The sequence below is a fragment of the Hyperolius riggenbachi genome, chromosome 6 (genome assembly GCF_040937935.1).
Source record: "Hyperolius riggenbachi isolate aHypRig1 chromosome 6, aHypRig1.pri, whole genome shotgun sequence".
NCBI lineage: Eukaryota > Metazoa > Chordata > Amphibia > Anura > Hyperoliidae > Hyperolius > Hyperolius riggenbachi.
In genome coordinates, this window is record NC_090651.1 from 365,746,189 (window position 1) to 365,766,363 (window position 20,175).

The following is a 20,175-nucleotide window of genomic DNA, read 5'->3' on the forward strand; positions in this document are numbered from 1 at the left end:
CTGCTACACCTTATTTTTAGTACTTTTTGAATTGCAGAGCATTTAAACAGAAAATGAAAAATGATCTCCTTGGAGAAAAAGTGAATTGGATTGGGACCAATATATCGAAAGGTGGCCACACACCATACAATGTTTTAAATATCTGTTCAATTCAAGAATTGGAATACATTTTTCTGACATCAAAAATATGACCAACATACCACACACCTATGTTAAATTTTTCCCCAATTATGATAAAATGATTGGAAAATCTAAGAAAATTGCTAGGGTGTGTTTATTAATAAATTGATAATCCAATACACACCATACAATCTTTAGAAAAATGGAAGAAAACTTTCCAGCATTCCAGATCGATTAAAAGAAAAATGGAAATCTGATCTGATTTATCAGTCGATTGGAAGGAAGCTTTTGATTTTTTCAGGAGATCTGATCATATTTATCGAATTGCTGTAAAAACGAATAATTTTATTGTATTGTGTATGGTCACCTTTAAGCAGATTCCTGGCAAGCAAAACTAATCTCAAAAAATCTCAAGCAAAACTAATCATAGGCCCAGTGCACACCGAGCGGTTTTAGGAGCGATCCGCCAACCGCATCCGCCAGTGAAAACACTTGGCTAATGTATTTCAATGGGATGGTGCACACCAACGGTTTGAGGATTTTAGCACACCACAAAAGTGCCTCCTGCTGCACGTTTGTGGTTTGCAGAAGAGTTTCTGCCTTAATGTAAAGTATAGGAAAAACGCAAACCGCTCTGGAAAACACTACATCAGAGTGGTTTTCCAGGCGTTTTTGTTACAGAAGCTGTTCAGTAACAGCTTTTACTGTAACAGTATTTGTAATCTGCTACACAAAAATGCTCCCAAAAAGGCATGTTTAGAAAACCTCTCTAAACATGCCTAGAATCGCTCTGAAACCTGCTTCAAAAACCTCGAAGCGTTTTGAGGATCTGCTAGCAGTTTTGGTGTGCACTGGGCTTCTTGTATTATCTCATGTATAATCTAATATATTATCTCATGTATTTCAAATGTTTTTTTCAAAAGTGTGTTACAGCTTGAGTCATGTTTCATTATTTAGTAATTATTTTTTAAAGCAGCACAAATTAAATATTAATAACCAAATCAGCATATTAGCTGTAGAAACATGTACTTTGAGTAAGTTTATCAGAGTGAATTTTATGTTTTTGGAAATAAGAAAAAAAATTGCAAACATGCTATTTTTATGAAATTTATTTTTTGACTCAAGTATATACAACAAAGTGATGAATACGTTTGTAAGAAAAGCCGAATGTATGCACAAGCCGGAAAGGTTTTTTTTTTAAGTCTTAATACAGAAAAAGAAGAAAGACTGCATTGTAGTTTGTCCTTTGACAAATACAAACAATTGTATTTACTAATAAAATATGTATACAGTCACAGTGTATCTAAAGGGATACTGTAGGGGGGTCAGGGGAAAATGAGTTGAACTTACCCGGGGCTTCTAACGGTCCCCCGCAGACATCCTGTGTTGGCGCAGCCACTCACCGATGCTCCGGCCCCGCCTCCGGTTCACTTCTGGAATTTCAGACTTTAAAGTCTGAAAACCACTGCGCCTGCGTTGCCGTGTCCTCGATCCCGCTGATGTCATCAAGAGCGCACAGCGCAGGCCCAGTATGGTCTGTGTCTGCTCAGTACACTCCTGGTGACATCAGCAGGAGCGAGGACACAGCAATGCAGGCGCAGTGGTTTTCTGACTTTAAAGTCTGAAATTCCAGAAGTGAACCGGAGGCGGGGCCGGAGCATCGGTGAGTGGCTGCGCGGGCACAGGATGTCTGCGGGGGACCATCAGAAGCCCCGGGTAAGTTCAACTCATTTTCCCCCGACCCCCCTACTGTATCCCTTTAAATACATTCCGAAATAATATGTGCTCTAGTACATTTATCTTTTCTCATGCATTACCATTCTTAACAAATGATCTACAATAACTTTTTCAGAAGATAGCAGACACAAGTACAAATTTAAAATAAGTTGTTCCCTTTTTATTCATTTTTATATAATTATCCTATTATTTTCCTGACCTTATTTTAGATGTATGTTCTGCTTGTTAGATGTAGTTGTAAGATGAGAAAGTATTAAGAAATAATAAGTCCTGAAAAAAGTTTCATGTAGCAGAGCCATAAAGGTTTTTCACATTTTTACATATATACTGTATCTCTGACTGTTGCCAAGTTTTCTTTTTGCATACAAAGATCAGGTTGATGGCAATGTAAAATATCTTTCAGGCTTCTTTTTTAGTAGGTTTAGTGTCACTGTAGCAAGATATCGTACATTTAAATGTGACAGTAGTGCAACATGTTGATGGATGAGCCGGTTTTCCAAATCAAAGTTCTAACTGGCTTCAAATCTTGTCTTTTAAAAATTTTCATTCTCGAGGAAATATTATTATGAAGATGTGTTGAGTATGATGTCTGGAGAGCGATGCAAATTTGGTGCCCTTTCACGCTAAGCTAAAAGAGAAATAAAAAAATAAATAAATAAACCTATAAATTGTAAATACTCTAAATAAAGATGTAAAATTGTTAAACACTTTTGAAGATAGAGGCAATTCAAATACTTGTCTGAAAAGGATGGCTGCACTGGAGTGAAAATTTGTAGTTTAAGGCTACTTGCACACTAAGACGTTGCGTTAGGTGCCACGTTAAGGTCGCATAACGTGCACCTAACGCGACGCCTGGTGCTCTTCTATGTGGACGTCAGAGTGAGCCGCGTTGTGCAGCTCACTCTGGCGTCCGTGATGCCGTGATGCGTACTCTTGTGCGCATGCGGCATCACGTGGTCCCGCCGGCCAATCACCGCACAGAGCGGCCGCTCCAGGAAGTAAACACTGCACGTCACAACATGCAGTGAATATTAATTAGCCATGTGCCTGGCCGCTCTCCGCTCCTCCCCAACATGACTGCGCATGTGCAGACAGTCTAACGCCGTAGCATGCTGCACTTTCGGGAGAACGTGCAGCGTTACATGTAACGCAACGTGGGCTGTGTGAACAGCCCACTTGTGTTACATTGCTGTGCGTTCGGGGAGCGTTACAGGCGCACTAACGTGCGCCTGTAACGTTCCTGTGGGTAAGCAGCCTTAAAGATTTGTTATACTGAGTTAGAAGATTTTAGCCATGTTAGTTCACTTTTAGTATTTAATATTCTAACTTCTTACTAATACAACCTCACTCAGCATATTTGTTAAAATAAACATAAACTCAGTTTTTGTAGGTTTGGTTTAGTGGTCCAACCCTGGTCTTTTGGTTCATATTTGTTTATTATGTTTTCTTTTATTTCTTTGCTATGGTTGATTTCATTTCTTTTTTAGTGCTGTTTTATCGTATTGTTGTTTTTATGCCTATATTTTTACTCGCAGAGTAGCGAACCTACTGGCTTAACAGGGTAGACTGCTCAGTCTGTGCTTATCTATAATTGTGATGGGCAGCATGTCCCCTGTATGTTTTGCTTTCTTAACGAAAGACTTTCATCCAGTTTGCTCCCTCAATAATGCTTCTATTTTTTTATACTGTTATACATTGTTTTATTATGTATGATATCTTTTTTTGCTTTCAATAAAACGATAATTGATGAAAAAAAAATGAACATAAAACAAGACTTTGTATTTTGTCAAATTACCTGCATCTCTTGATCACACAATGAATTTGCATTTATTATGCAGACAAATGATTACAATTTGCCTATTCAGTAGTGATGCATGTTTGGAGACATTGGCCCATATACAATTCACTTTTTCTCCTAAGTTTTCTCCTAGGTGATATTTTTAAATTTGTTAATAAGATGCATTTTAAGCCCCAAGAAGGCAAGAACATGCTCAAAATAATTTTGATAGTACTTTTTAAGCAACTTTTTGGTACTTTTTTAGTTGAAAAGTACTGGAAAGTTATTTAAAATCAAAGATGAAAAATTATCTCCTAGGAGAGAACTCAGGTGAAAAAGAGAATTGCATATGGCCCATTATATGCTCACGCCAACCTGAATTATCGCAAATACCTTCTGTTTTAAGAAGGCACACTTTTGTTATGCTGACAAGGGATAGGTATTTGAGAAGGTCTTATAATGATGATTATAATGGTTTTTTTTTTAACGTATTTTACTATAGCTTGAAATTTCGATCCCTAGATTGCTGTACTCCAGCCCAATCTTTTCATGCTAGAATCCGGTTTTTGATCTTTTGCTTCCTCTGCATAGATAAAAATAAAAGCTACAACCAGGTCCATTTTTAAATTGTATTTTTTGTCTGAAAATGTGTTGGCTCCTCTTCTGTGTGTGTGTGTGGGGGGGGGGGGGAGAGGGGAAGAGAGGGGGGGGGGGTTACAGGAAATCTGAAATCTTGTGCATCTGAAACTTAAACCAGCAATGATTAAGTAGATATTTATCCTTATAGATCTACAAGAGAATAGAAGATTATTTTTAGGAGTGATTTATTCCCTCTTTTTTTTGTATTTTGATTGCTGGACAAAGGGGGGGGACCCAATCTTATGCTGTTAAGATTCATTAATTTATTTTTAGAGTGCTGAAGAGTTATTTTACACAGAAGATGAAATTCATCTCTTAGGAGAAAACTTAGGAGAAAATGTAAATTGTTTTAGCCAATTAACTTAATAATCAGCTTAAAAGTAATGATTTAGCACTTAATAGCAAATCCCCCAAACATGACCAAAATTGCTATGTATGTTAACGGGAATAGTGGGAGCACATCGAAAAGACCTGGTAGTTTTTGAGATAATCAATTTAAAAAAAAAATCAAAAATAAAATATTTTTTTCCAATTTAGCAAAATGTCATTTTATTGAGTTTGAAAATCGTTTCCTTTGCATTTTTTTTAAAAAAAACAAAGTATTTCTGAATTTTTTTTTACTTGTTTTGAATGTTCCCTGTGACAATAGCATGTTTTGAGGCTTTGCTAATAACTGCTAAAATCTCCACAAAATTATGCAAAAATTATGCAAAATTACACTTCCTGCTTATGATTATAAATTAAATGAATTTACATTTTTCCCAAAATGTTGCACATTATATTACATACATTTTATGTAAATATTGCATTGTAATTGCAAATTGCAATGCAAAATCACGATTTTGCTAAATTCATGCTCATCACTACAGTTTTAGTCCAAAACTGATCAAGGCAACCATGTCAAATGGTGTGAATCAGGGGCGTAGGGATCACTATAGCAACCATAGCAATTGCTATGGGGCCCGGATCCCTAAGCCCCAACTGGGGAACCCAAATGTACTGCTGCCTATTTTAATTTTGTGTGTGTGTGTTTTTTTTACATCATGATCCCAGGCAGGGCCCATCCAGGATTGCAAGAGTTACCACCCCCCCCCCCTCTCCATTGCAGAGAGGCTGGCAGGTGGTGTAGGACTATTTCTCCATCCGCTGCCTCTCTGCACATTCTCACTGACACTTACTTTATAGTTCCGGACTGGCCCAGAAGCCAAAACACAAAAAGCAGCGTTGGTTGTGACTCCGCCCCTGCTCCCAGCACTGCAGTTGGACCCGCCCATCCTGCACGTAGCTCTGCCCCTCCCACACAGCTGTGCATTTAGCTCCGCCCCTTTATGCCTGTCTTCCCGGTCACAGAATCACAAAAGGGGGCAGTGGGGCACACAGAGATGCAGCAGGGGATTTCAAGTGAGACTGAGAGTGGAGCTGGGGGACTGTGGGCATCTGCCAGAAGGACATTAATGCTCTGCAATGTGAGTTCTCAGTTGTACACTGTCACTGGTGGGGGGGTGAAGGCTCACTGGCCATCTATACTAATGGGAGGGGGAAGCACACTGGCTCCCCATACTAATGGGGGAGGGGGGAAGCACACTGGCTCCCCATACTAATGGGGGAGGGGGGGAAGTACACTGGCCACCTATACTAATGGGAGGGAGGGGGGAAGCAAACTGGCCACCTATACTAATGGTAGGGAGGGGGGAATCACACTGGCCACCTATACTAATGGGAGGGAGGGGCGAAGCACACTGGCCACCTATACTAATGGGGAGGGGAAGCACACTGGCCACCTATACTAATGGGGGGAGGGGAAAGCACACTGGCTTCCTATATGAACTGTGGGAGAGGGGGCAAAGCACATTGGCTACCTATATTAACTTGGGGGGCGGGGGGGGGGCAAGCATGCTGTCTACCTAATACTGGGGGGCCACCTAATACTTGGGCCACCTCTGGCTGGGCTGATTCTCTCATGAAGCAAGGTGAAACATTTGCATCAGGCGCAGAGATTACAGGGGCAGCATGTTTGTACTGTGTTCACACAAACAGCATGCAGTCAGAGTAGGAGGAGAAATGAGAGGAGAGCTAGCAGAGTAAAGAGGCCATCATTGGGGAAAAGCAGCTTGTTGTGCTGTGTGAGGCATCTGACAGTGAGGAGGGGGGAGACAGGAGAGCAGCAGTGTTTCATTTGACTTGCACAGCAGAAGAGAGGAGGTGGCACTGCTGTCCTGACTGAGGAGGAATGGAGTGGCTGAGGGTGAGCAGTTTGTTTGGCACAGACTCACAGCCAGCCAGTGTGTTATTGTGTGGAGCTGCAGCATGTCATGTGAGAACATTAAATGAAGCAGAGCAAATTGCCAGGTGATGTGCGATAATTTCTTCCAAACCGGTGGGGGGGGGGGGGCATCCTCACAAATTTGCCTCAGGCAGCAAAAAGTCTCGAACCGGCCCTGACCTTTGGCTACCTAACACTGGTGCAGGGGGAGGGTACACAGAGGTGCCCAATATTTTTTTTCTCTGGGGGGCCCCAATAAAAATTTTGCTATGGGGTCCCATGATTTCTAGCTACACCCCTGGTGTGAATTATAAGTCTTGCTTCTAAGTTTCAAAAATGTAGTGTCTAGTTCCGGGATGTGCAAACTTGGCCCTCCAGCTGTTGAGGAACTACAAGTCCTACAATGCATTGCAGGAGTCTTACAGCCACAGTCATGACTCATAAAAGCAAATGCATTGTGGGATTTGTAGTTCCTTAACAGCTGGAGGGCCAAGTTTGCCCATGCCTGGCCTAGTTGTACTTGCATGCAGCTGTGCACCTAACCATACAGGCTTAGAGTATCTAGTCCCTGGCAAGTCCCTTTTAGCCAACTAAAGTTTTACAGTTACTCCACCTACTTCCTATGAATAATAATTCCTACCTTCTCATATAGACACATGATTTCTAATGTAATTTATTTATTTATTTGTTTTTTGGAAAATGCAGTGTGGCATCTATCTTTTTTCTCAGCTGTCACATAGTCACAATTTACTGACCTACCAGCCAGCAAAAACCAAAGAGGACAGGAAGTAAAGTGTACAGCAAGTTCAAGCACAGCTGGTTATGCAACAGGTCTTTTTCACCATTTTGATTTTATATTCTGTTTATGTTCACTTATCTCATATTTGGAAATAAAGCTGGCCTTGTTCAATCTTAGGTTTACTTGCCTATTCTGTTAGGGCTGACTTATGAATTTAATTTTAAACAATGCAGATTACCTGGCAGTCCTGCCTCTAACCCTAATACTTTTAGCCATAGACTCTGAACAAGCATGCAGATCAGTTTTTTCTGACTGAAGTCTGACTGCATTATCTGGTTTAGCTGGATGTTTGCTTCAGGTGCATGATTTAGATACTAACTGCAGCCACAGGGATCAGCAGGACAGCCAGGCAACCCATATTGTTCAAAATTAAATAAATATGTAGCCTCCATATTCCTTTCAGTTCATTTAAAAATGCTCACTTTTTTTTTTCTTTTTTTGAGACATATGCAATCCCTCAGTGCAGCCAGCATTAATGACAAACATTATATCAATGTGTTTTATGCATACAAATGCACAGTATTTACACAATGATTTCAAGAAAGAACAGACAGAGACAGAGGCGCTCAGTGTGGTTTTGATGCTGATAAGCTGTATGCTCCTTTTTGATTGGCCTGATGAAGCGGGATTGAGCCCGTGAAACGCGTTGCCTATTTTTACCGTGGAGTATAAATAAAATTGTTGTTTGACTGTTGATGCCACAGTCCTTCCTTTGTTTGCTTTGTCTGCATGGATGGGATAGGCCCACCACTGCCCCATCGGTTTTAAGCTCGTTTAAGTGACTTTTATTCTATTGGCGCCTCTGGAAAGCTTCTACATATATCAAGAAAGAACGTTTGGTTTTGAGTGTCATAACTGCTATCAGTCACTAAATATGGGATAGATAAGTAAGAATTGCTTCTACTCAACAAACTACACACTTAAAAAAATGAAGTGTAATAGTCACTTTTAGAAATTAATATCTGGCTGCAACCGGAGTGGAATGGTATCTTAATGTCTGCAAGGGCTAGTGTACACACACTTTTGAATTAACTTCCCTGGCGGTATACCCAAGTCAAGCTCAAGGTTTGAAATTCGCAGCTCAGAGCGGTAACCCCAAGCTAGACTCGTGGTGACCGCCACGAGATCTATGCAGTTGAGATACAATAAACCTTCAGTAGATCGACATTGCATCTAATGTTACAGGTTTATTTACAAAACCCTAAAATTTTAAAAAATGGATTTTACAAGATTTATAGCAAGGTTTTTATTATTATTATTATTCACCCTAAATGTAACCCTACAAAATTCTAAGAGTTTATCTGGGTACAGGAACCGAGAAATACAAATCAAGGGTCTTACCATGTGGAATGATATTTTGCAGTCCAGGAAAGGATTGTAAATCTGATGTCCATTGATGGCTCACCATTCTTTAGACGAAGATCATCATTGGGATCCCCGTTGAAGTTCCCACAAGATCCACATACATCTCCAGCTATACTTTCCTTAGCAATTACCTTGATTTCACCATTTTTGCTCAAGGTCAAAGTCATTGTATTATGTAGCTCAATGGTTATAAGAGAACCTGAAACATGGACCTTCACCGCTCCATTGCCAAGCTGTGCTGGGGCTTGCCATTCCCATCCATTTAACTGCAAAGTCAATTAAAATATATCAGGTTCATATAAAGCAAGACAAACCAACAATACAACAATATTGGTATCAGATTTCACATTTACAAAAGTGGTAGAGGTTCTCACAATCAGGATTTTTCCCCTGCCCATCTTCCCAATAAAAATGAACCTGCTTTCCACATATCCACAAATTCACTAAATCCCCAGCGAATACCTTGTAATGATGTTACCATGTATCTTTTGACCTGGGTTACAGAGTCTTTGGACGGAAGCACACTTGTGACTTTCCTCGGTAACTTTGAGGGGACATGGTGCAAACTTACCTTTGTATGCATGGAGAGAGAGGTGTGTGACTACTAATGTTTAAATCTTTTTACGGAATTTATAGTCAAAGGAATGGCCACAATGTGTACAGCAGGGAGATGGCTGTTGGGAGAAGGGGTCATGTGGTTAGCTCCGAGAAGGGTCAAGTAGAAGCTCTGTCACATGATCACAGGAGATGCTTCTATGTCTTGTTAGTAAAATACATTTTCATTCCCAACAACACCAAAAAAAAAAAACACTACAAGTTAATTTCTTTAGAATCAGAATAATTCATTTTGCCAAGTACAAGAGGGGTGGTGCCTGAAATTATTTTTGGTGCATACAGGGTTGGTGATGGTAGCGTAAGAGATAAAAAAATAAAAATAAACAAACTATAAAAAACAATACATAGTACATAGAGCATAGTGAGGATGGTCCAAAGGGTTCATTATAGTGCTATGTCAGCAGAGCTGTCACATTCTCTGCGGTGTTCAGCTGCTCTGTAGCAATTTGATTGTGGTTAGAACGTTCTTAGGGTAGGGTGGTGCAGAGAGAGAACGATGGAGAGAGCAGGATAGAGAAAGAAAGAAAGAGAGAGAGAAGGAGGGAAAGAGAGAAAGATGGAGAGAGTGGGAGGGAGAGAAGAAGAGATATAGGCCCATATGCAATTCACTTTTTCACCTGAGTTTTCTCCTAGAAGATAATTTTTCATTTTCGATTTAAAATAACTTTCTAGCACTTCTTCAACTAAAAAAGTACCAACAAGTAGGTGAACAAGTACTAACAAAACTATTTTGAGTAACTTCCTGCTTTCTGCTGGCTTAAAAGGCATTTTATTGACAAGTTTAAAAATATCACCTAGGAGAAAACTTAGGAGAAAAAGTGAATTGCATATAGCCCATAGAGAATAAAGGAGAGAGGAGCGAAAGAGAGACAGAGGGGCCCTTATTCAATTCACTTTTTTCCCCTACGTTTTCTTGTAGGTGATATTTTCACAACTTGTTAGTAACATGCCTTTTGGGCCAACAGTGAACAAGAAAACATTCAGAATAATTTTGATAGTATTTTTTCACCTACTTTTTGGTATTTTTTCAATTGCAAAGTGCTAACATTTTATTTTAAAGAGAAGTAGAAAAAGTATATCTTAGGAGATAACTCTGGAGAAAAAGTTAATTGCATATGGGTCAGTGGGTGAGAGAGAGGTATCATATCCCTCAAAAGGAGGGAAGGAAGAGATAGGAAGGGAAAAGAGAGAAAGGCCCATGTGCGATCTACTTTTTTTCTGCTGAGTTGTTTCCCAGGAGATAATGTATACATTTTCTTTAAAAAAACTTTTCACCATTTTACAATTAAAAGTACCCAAAAAGTTGGTGAAAAAGTAATGTCAAAATAATTATTCTGAGTATTTTCTTTCATGCTGTTGGTTTAACCTCTTGAGGACCGTGGTGTTAAACTCCCCTAGTGACCAGGCTATTTTTACCTAATTGGGCCACTGCAGCTTTAACCCTCCTGGCGGTATAAAAAAATACGCCAGGAGGCAGCGCGGCAGTTTTTTTTTAATTTTTTTTTTCTATATCATGTAGCGAGCCCAGGGCTCGCTACATGATAGCCGCTGCTCAGCGGCATCCCCCCGCCCTCTTCGATCGCCTTCGGCGATCTCCGATCAGGAAATCCCGTTCAAAGAACGGGATTTCCTGGAGGGCTTCCCCCGTCGCCATGGCGACGGGGCGGAATGACGTCACCGACGTCACTGACGTCGGGTCGTCATTGGGAGTCCCGGGCCACCCCTCGGCGCTGCCTGGCACTGATTGGCCAGGCAGCGCACGGGGTCTGGGGGGGGGGGGCGCGCGCCGCACCGTATAGCGGCGATCGGGCACGCGGCGGCGGTGATCAGGGTGCTGGCGCAGCTAGCAAAGTGCTAGCTGCGTCCAGCAAAAAAAAAATTAAACAAATCGGCCCAGCAGGGCCTGAGCGGCACCCTCCGGTGGCTTACCCCGAACTACGTTCGGGGTTACCGCCAAGAAGGTTAAAGAGAACCTGTACTGAGTAAAATTATTTAAAATAAACACATGAAGTAACTTCAAATGAACATTACATAGTTACCTTGCCATCAGTTCCTCTCAGAAGCTCACCATTTTCTTCTGACAATAATCCCTTCCAGTTCTGACAACATTTTGTCAGATCTGAAATGTATCAGTTGCTGTCAGTTATATATCAGTTGCTGTCAGTTACAGCTGAAAGGAGAACTGATGTGTCCATGTTTCCCTATGGCTCAAGTGGGTGATGTTACAGTTTAACAATGTGCTGACCAGAAAGCTGTTAAGGGGGTAATGGCCATTTTCAAAATGGAGGACGGAGAATTCCATTGATCACAGTGGACAAACAGAACGCAGGAGAGGAAAAATAGATTGAAGAGTAGACTACACAGGAGGTAAGTATGACTTGTGTATGTTTATTTTGACTTTTAATTTTCAGTTAAGGTTTTCTTCAAGGCGTCGCTGCGGGGCCATCAACACACAAGGGATTCGCCCCCCCCCCCCCTTTTCTCCACACCAACAGAGCTTTCTGTTGATGGGGTCAGATCGTCCCCAGGAATGTTTATATAACATCAGCCTATCATAGCGATCAGCTGTGATAGGCTTCAGCCTATCACAGTGGATTGCTCCTGTGTCCCCCAGGGGGACCGCCTAGTCCCCAGTACAACACTGCCTTAGATCGCAGCACTGTGCAGTGGTTTCGCCATTTAACAGTCTCCGAGCAGTGATCACCACTGGGAAACTGATGGCAGAGTGGAGCTCAGTCATTCATGCAGAGATGTGCATCGGTGCGCGCGATCTTCTGCAATCTCCGCCTGCAGCCATTCACACCAATCACACCAAAAAATTAGCAAAGGCTTTTCTTTTTTACTGTGCACTTGTTTCAGTTGACTACTCTCAATCTCATGAAACATTTTCAGCATTCCTTGGTTGGGTCTTTGGAGTAAAGGCAGATCAAATAATATGTCTACCTTTTTCATGCTTGTTAAACCACTGAACCCTTTTCTATTTAGACATATACATTGTATCCCGCTTTGCTTCCAATTTACTATCTGGGTCTTTGATTGACATGTTGCAATAGCAAATCAGAAGCTGAGGTTAGCATGGCAAACACAATTTTACGTGCATTTATCTCTGGTTTTTAAAATATTTTCATTCACAAATCCTAATTACGTGTAGGCTTTGGGCACTGTACCTAAACGTTCTTTAAAGCAGATTTGACTCAGCTTCCTATACTATGAAAAAAGTAAAAAAAAGTTACTAATTGACTCCCTCCCCCACCCACCTTTTTTAATTGCAACCAACCAACAGAAAAATAGCCCTTCCCCAATACTCATCTCGAAGATTCTAATTTTCTGGGTGCTATTATCATCTTTGAGCACACAGTACTATACCTCTCTGTACCAGCCAGATTTCTGGTAGCCCAGATGCCACCCTAGTAACCGGAAGATGTTGCTTAGCAGGCTGACCCTGTCCCGACCAACTATGCCATGTGATGCCTTCAGCTATGTCCCCATTCATTCGATAGATGGAGTAGGCTGGCAAATGGCTTTGAAAAATGATTGGTAAGTGAATATTTGGCACCAAGTGGCAGCTTTCTCCATAAAACACAGTGGACCAAAAAGAAATGTACTACTGTACATGGTCAGTGGTGTTGGCATATGCAGTATACTATGCATGCATGCTACAGGGTATCACCTTTAATGTGTTTTGGCTCATGGATTGAAACATGGACAACAAAGATACTACTTTATGCCCATGCATGCTGTGTGAATTTTATGGGCACGTGCACAGAGATTGGTTCCCCCGGAAAATGTACAAGCATGTGTGCAAAAAAGGTACTACCTGGCAATCAAGCAGAATATTTCAGGGCAACTCTGATAGAAGGACACAACTGTAATGTCTGAAGCTTAGAGTGTGTTTTTGCTTCTGCTCCTTATGCTGATCCTTAGTTGTCTACCTGTTGTGACCCAAGCTTGCCATCTCAACCTCACCTGAACTCTTCCTGCCTTAACCTCAGCCTGACTTTCATATCTTAATAAACTCCAGGACACTTCACCTCCACCTGACCTCTGATTAACCCTACTTGCTGCCTTTCCTGACTATTGTCTTGTATGGCTTTGACTCTGAACAAAAGTCTGCACTCACCACAACGGCTGCATTTTGTTGTACTTCCTGGTCTCCTTGTCACCAGAGAGGGACAGTAGTTGATTGCCCACTTGGGGTAAGGGTCCCTCATTCCTTGCAAGGTGCTTTGCTCTTATTAGCCACATAGACTTAATTCCTTGGGGGCACCCACACCAACTACTGATGCTAGGGTCTACAGTATACCTAAAACCTAAAAAATGATAGATACCATGTGATTTAATTTTTGGCGTGTTGTGGATGATGCAATAAATATGTGGGTTTGCGGGAGGGGGGGGGGGGGCGGACAGTAGTGGTTTTACGGATTTCAGAAGAAGGCCTAAAAAATACAGCCAGGAAAAAATTATGGCCCTCAATATAGTCTAATTAGAGAATGGTCAACATGTCCACATATTATGTAATTTCATTCTGATCTTAATCGTTACGTCAGTTCATGGTTATTGGAGAAAAGATTACCCTTTTACATTTTTTTACTTTCATATACCACATAAACACAGTTTTTTTTCTTTAATATATTACCCAGATTTCCTGATATCTGTTGACTGAAATCAATCCTTCAGAAGTGAAGACTTGAAGGGAGATTCCACCTCCATTTTTCCCACATTTTTGGACATCAATGACTACCATATACTGGTTGTCTCTGCTGGCATTGCAAGAAGATGAAAACACGTAAGAGCCTTCCATTGGGAATTCTCCGGAGACCCCATCGAATGTAGTAAACTGATGGTCAGGGCTTAATGTACATTGTGACTCCTTTGGCTGACAACTGTGAATTCCATCCCTTAGCTGGCAAATTTCATTAGCTGCACAAGTTACATTGACGCAGGACATAATACCGGATTGGCAAGTACAACGATAAGAACAATCTTCTACGACCACCGTCTCACTGGCCTAGATAAAAAAATATATAATCATTTTACAAAACTAGATGAATTTTAAAGCATAACTTGAGTTTCAACAAATTAGCACTGCAAATAAATACCTCTCGTACAAGAACATTTATTAAAATACTACCTGATGCCCAGACGTTTCCTGGGTATGTATTTGGCTGGTGTTGGCTCCGCCCACTTTTTCTAACCCTAACACACAATTATTCAATTACCTAGTTTGTGAGCTTTACGGTCTTTGGCATCAATAATTTTCATTGAAATGAAACAGATCTGATTGGCTGTGGCTCCACCTCCTTTTCTGAATTTGAACCCTGGTAACCCAAGGACCAACTGTACCAGGCTTGAGGCATGTGCCATCAACAGTGCAAGAAAGGCAGCAAATTAAATATTCCCCTTGAAAATCAATAAGTGAATTTTGATTGTCTTTTGCAGTCTCCACCCACTTTTATGAAAATTAATCCCAGTCACCCAGTGACCACCTGGTCAAAGTTTGAGAACCCTACCATTAACAGTGTAAGAATAGCTGCAGTTTAAATTTTCCCAGTGAAATTTGTATTTGTCTCCGCCCTTTGATGACCCGGCACTGGCCGGGAATGTATTTGGCTGGTGTTGGCTGCGCACACTTTTTCTAAACCTAACACACAATTACTCAATGACCAAGTTTGTGAGCTTTGCAGTCTTTGGCATCAATAATTTGCATTGAAATGAAAAAAAAATCTGATTGGCTGTTTGTGGCTCCACTCCTTTTTTTCTGAATTTGAACCCCAGTCACCCAATGACCAACTGTGCCAGGTTTGAGGCAAGCCATTCTTGCACTGTTAATGGCAGCAATTAAATATTCCCCTTGAAAATCAATAGGTGACTTTTGATTGGCTTTTGTGTAGGCTCCACCCACTTTTCTGAATATGAATCCCAGTCACCAAGTGAGCAACTGTGCAAAGTTTGAGAACCCTACCATTAACAGTGTAAGAATGGCTGCAGTTAACATTTTCCCAGTGAAATTTGTATTTGTCTCCGGCCACTTTTTAGTTATGGGGATAAAAAGTATCCTATATGTTATTCCAGGTAATGTACTATGTGTGTGCCAAATTTCATTCAAATCCGTTCAGCCATTGTTGCGTGATCGAGTAACAAACATCCAAACATCCAAACTTTTGCATTTATAATATTAAAAAACACTATTTATGCTCATTGTAGAGAGCTATAGATCTATATAAAATGTAACTTTTAATAAAACATTCAAAACTTCAGGTATAGCCTGCATTGCCTATATGGTTTACTTAACATGTGACATACGAGGTGAATATATGTCGGAAAACCCTATTAGGATAAATATAGCCTCAGTATTTGCAGGATGTCTCCCCCTTTAAATTACATAAAAATGAATACATATTCATACACAACACCACCCTCCACCTAGCCTGACATGTTTCACTCCCATAACTACTGGAAGCTTCATCAGAGGACAATTACAGTGTAGTAGGGCAAAACGTGCAAAACATACAGTTAAAATACATTCATATTGTCACTAGTTTTCAATATAGCATGAGTCTTGACCTCACAGCCATATATACAAGCCACAGTTTAAATGTTTTAATAAAAGTTAGGTTTTATATAGCTCTATAGCTCTCTACAACAAGTATTTATAATATTAGTAAGATGTATCCTTCTGGTTTAAGTTGTTTTGCACAGAGTTAAAAAGTAGTGGCAGAAATCTATTCACTCAAAAACTACAAGGTCTTTTTGAAAAGAATAATTGCCTTGTTCCCGCAGAATCAAATTTCGTGTTTTTACATACAATAATTATGCATAATCATGAAATTACAAATCTTGATTACGATAATGTGCAAAATGAATTACAAAGTAAGGTTGGAAATCAGCACTTCTTCTCACCTCCATTTTTTTCCATTTTTCGTGGTCATTGGATTTTATTGTTTATTTTTTAAATATCTGCTGGCCAAATTAAGTCGGTACCCGCATTTGTTTTCCTCACTGCATGAGAGAATGACTGCCGGTTCCCCTGAAATGTTTTTCCTGCTTCCAACTGTCATTTTCAATAAATATGACCGGTAGCTATGGGCACAAATATTAACCACACATGCTTCTGGGAATCAGTTTTCTTTCTTTCTCTTTGGGCCCTATTCCACTAATAGTGATATTTTGGCCAAATCCACAGTTTCTCTATGGCCAAATGGAGAAACTCTGCCACAGGGGATAATGCTGCCACTGTCCAAATCGCTTGCCATAGCAATTTTCAGTGTGAGTGGCAGCGAATCCCAGAGCCATGCATGGCACAGTTCCGGGATTCAGCTAGGCACTCGCATAACAGGAAGTGCCACCGCGTTCCTTGTAGGATGCCTGGCGGCCTCTGTCTCTCAAAAAAAATTATGCTAAGATAACTGAAGACTGGTGCCCACTGCCCACTTACCTGTTATCAATGAGAAGTAAGAGCTAGCCAATGGGAAAAGTCAAATGAGGGAGGAAGAGGTGGTGATTAAATATTTAAGGCTCAATGGAAGTTCCAAACATATGTATTTAAAAAAAATTAAAACAAAGAAAAAGACTTGTGATGTCAATTACAACAATCTTCACTTACCCTTAGATATCTTCCATTGTAAACACATCCACATTTATCTACTGTGACGCATTTTTCACCATCAAACATGTAGCCGGCATCACACTGGCAGCCCTCAAAGCATTGCTCACTGCAAGTGCTGGGTATAAGGAGTCCACTACAACTGAAGTCACACGTCCGAGTACAAAGTTCATAGTGACCATTGCTGGGGCAAGCAAGAGCTGTACGGCATCAACAGAACGACATTATTATTATTTCAAAATGTTCTTGCTTAAATTCATTAGCAGTAAACTAAATATGTGAGTTCCAGTGCATCACAGTATATTCCCAAAGCACAGCTTTGTCTTCCATGTGCAGAATTTAAAATGTGTAAGAAATGTATTTATATTTAGACAGGTTAAAGAAGAACTTTAACCCAGGATTGAGCTTTATCCCTTCAGTAGCTGATACCCCCTTTCCCAGGAGAAATCTTTACATTTACATCTTTCCTCCAATAGTTTATCAGGGACATCTGTATGGCTGATATTGGTGAAATCCCTCCCACAGTGTGATGTCAGGACCATGGCCCTGACAGTTTCCTGTCTGTAAACCTCATTGCATTGTGGTAAATAATGGCTGTTTCCAACTGCCAAGAAAGCAGCATCTCCCTCTGTGCATGTCCATTTTTTTTCTGGTCTTATAATAGTAAAGATGATTCATGGTGGATCAAATGACATGAACGAACAACACAGCAAGACTCGATTATTTGTTGATCTATCTTCTATTTTGTAACTTCTCACTTGTATTGGTTTATTTATTTTTTCCCCCAACTCACCAATCTTTCGGTAAAGTTCTTTTTTAAACCTAAAACATTGTTTTGATGGTGAAAACCACATTTTCACCAGAGGAATTACTTTTCTCCTATACTGCAGTCACATACAGTAGGTAGTAAAACTAACAGGTTTTGGACTAGTTCATCTCTTTATATTCTCAGCAAGGCTTTTATTCTTTATAAAAACATTCCCTGAAAAGGATTTATATAATAATGCTGGCCAGCCTTCCTGCTTGCTGCACTTTTTTTGTCGCAGTTGAACTGAGCAACTGCAGTTCACTAAGTGGTTTTTAAAATAACCAAAACCACGAGAATGCCCCATGAGGAGATAGGCTATTCCAAAACCTGTTTATTTTTTCATGTTTCTACTACTACTGCAAGTGACAGCAGCATAGGAGACAAGTAATTTATGGCTCATTTTACTTTGGAATAAACAGAATTCTTATTTGTATGTGTTTGCATGTATTTTAAATTTTGTGATTTTATCCCCCTACCCCCAGTGACCAGGCTATTTATTTTACAATTTAGGCCACTGCAGCTTTAAGGCCTCGCTGCAGGGCCGTACAAATCAGCACACAAGTGACCCCCCCCCCTTTCTGCCCACCAACAGAGCTTTCTGTTGGTGGGCTCTGATCCCTGCCAGCATGTTAATTTATTTATTTATTTTTATTTATTTGTATATTTTTAAAAAATAACTATTACTCTTTTTTTTAAGTAAATGTTACTATTTTTTTTAATATACCAGGCCCTCCCTCCCTCTCCCTGCCAGCCAATCACAGTGATTGGCTGTCATAGGCATCGGCCTATGGCAGTGGATCACTTCTCTGCCTCCCAGGGGGACAACCGTGTCACACGGCTGTCCTCTGTGCAGCGCTGTTGTAGATCGCAGCATGTAAATAGTTGGCGATTTCGCCGTCTAACAGTCTCCTAGCTGCGATCACCGCTGAGAGACTGATGACGGAGCGGAGATGCGCGTGTATCAGCGTGTGCAATCTCCTGCAAAACCCGCCCCAGGACTTCATACCAATTGGCGTTGAGTGGTCCTGGGGCTGCCACTTCGTCCACTCCAATTGGCGTGAAATTGTCGGCAACGGGTTAATACAGGGGGAAAAAAATCTACCATGCTGTGCCACGTAATATTGTAATTATGCTGGCACACATGCAATTTTGCTGGCACAGGCTTGAGAGGCCTGGCTGCCACTTCCTAATTTTTCACTGGCTGACAGTAGTGAAAGGCTGAGTGATGGGATTGCTACATCAGATCCCAGAATGCTCTGTAGATTACGACATGAAATTTGCAATTACGACACAAAATCGTAATTCGTAATTATCAGAAAATGTTTAATTTTGTAATACATATTTTCCCGTTGTCATTTTGCATTAAATTACAATTTTGTTTTTCATTTGTAATTCCGTAATTTAGGATAGTTACGAAAAATTACATGAAAAAATGGGCAACATTTTTCCATTACATTTGTAATAGTAATTATGAAAATATAAAAAAAATTGCAAAATCGTAATTAGCACATTACGATCATCACTACATGCCAGACATCTTCCTACAGAGAACGGGGGGGGGGGGGGGGGGAATTGGTAGTTTAACCGCAGCTCCTTTTGAAGTCAATGCCGGCCACTGTCTTGAAACAGCTCCTAGCATTAGGAAGCAAAATGTGGATAGAACCATACTGGAAAACAGTTCACGTGACTGAAGAAAACCTGAAAAAAGTATTTTGCATATATTTTTAATCAGTCTTTTTTGTATTATACAGAGAGTGAGAGGAAAAAGGTAAACTCTCCCAAATATTTCCTGGACTCACTTTAAGCTTGTTAAATGGAAAATACTATGGGCTTGATTCAGAAAAGGGTGCTAAGTGTTAGCACGCCAGTGAAAAGCCACTTTGCATGTGCTAACATGCTTTGCACATGCTAAGTAGTTAGCACATGCAAACTACGTAGCACCGTAGTTAGCACATGTAAACTACTTAGCACCATAGTTACTTAGCACATGTAAACTACTTAGCACCGTAGTTAGCACATGTAAACTACTTAGCACCGTAGTCAGCACATGTAAACTACTTAGCACCCTAGTTTTTTTAAAAAAATCAGTGTTTATTCAACAAAGAAAAGGAATATATGACAGAATATGCAGTGTAGCAGTGCGCCTCCTAACTTTTCCAACAGTAGCTTCAGCATCAATTATCACTGTGGAAGATGAGAGGTATTGTTAACAATAATATAATGATCGTCACATAATATATAGAGCTCAGATTGAATAAATATCCAAATATTCTATCTTTTACAAGATCATAATTAGCAAGACCAGGGGTATCTAACCATGAAGCTTAGTACCCTAGTTAGCACGGTGCTAAGTAGTAGTTTGCATGTGCTAACTACGGTGCTAAGTTTGCATGTGCTAACTACAGTGCTAAGAAGTTTGTATGTGCTAACTACTTAGCACCTTAGTTAG

The 20,175-nt window shown here is 40.4% G+C and overlaps 1 protein-coding gene across 1 annotated transcript in view; it reads right to left on the minus strand.

Annotated features, from left to right (window-relative positions):
* Positions 1–1,881: 1,881 nt before the first annotated feature.
* Positions 1,882–20,175, minus strand: part of LOC137521916 (IgGFc-binding protein-like) — a 237,839-nt gene continuing 219,545 nt past the window's right edge. Inside the window, exons 43-46 of the mRNA XM_068241793.1 lie at positions 16,919–17,118; positions 13,952–14,323; positions 8,677–8,966; positions 1,882–2,485 (exon numbers count right to left, since the gene is read on the minus strand). Coding sequence (XP_068097894.1) covers positions 2,476–2,485; positions 8,677–8,966; positions 13,952–14,323; positions 16,919–17,118 — 872 coding nt within the window. The 3' untranslated portion in view covers positions 1,882–2,475. The remainder of the gene's footprint in view (positions 2,486–8,676; positions 8,967–13,951; positions 14,324–16,918; positions 17,119–20,175) is intronic.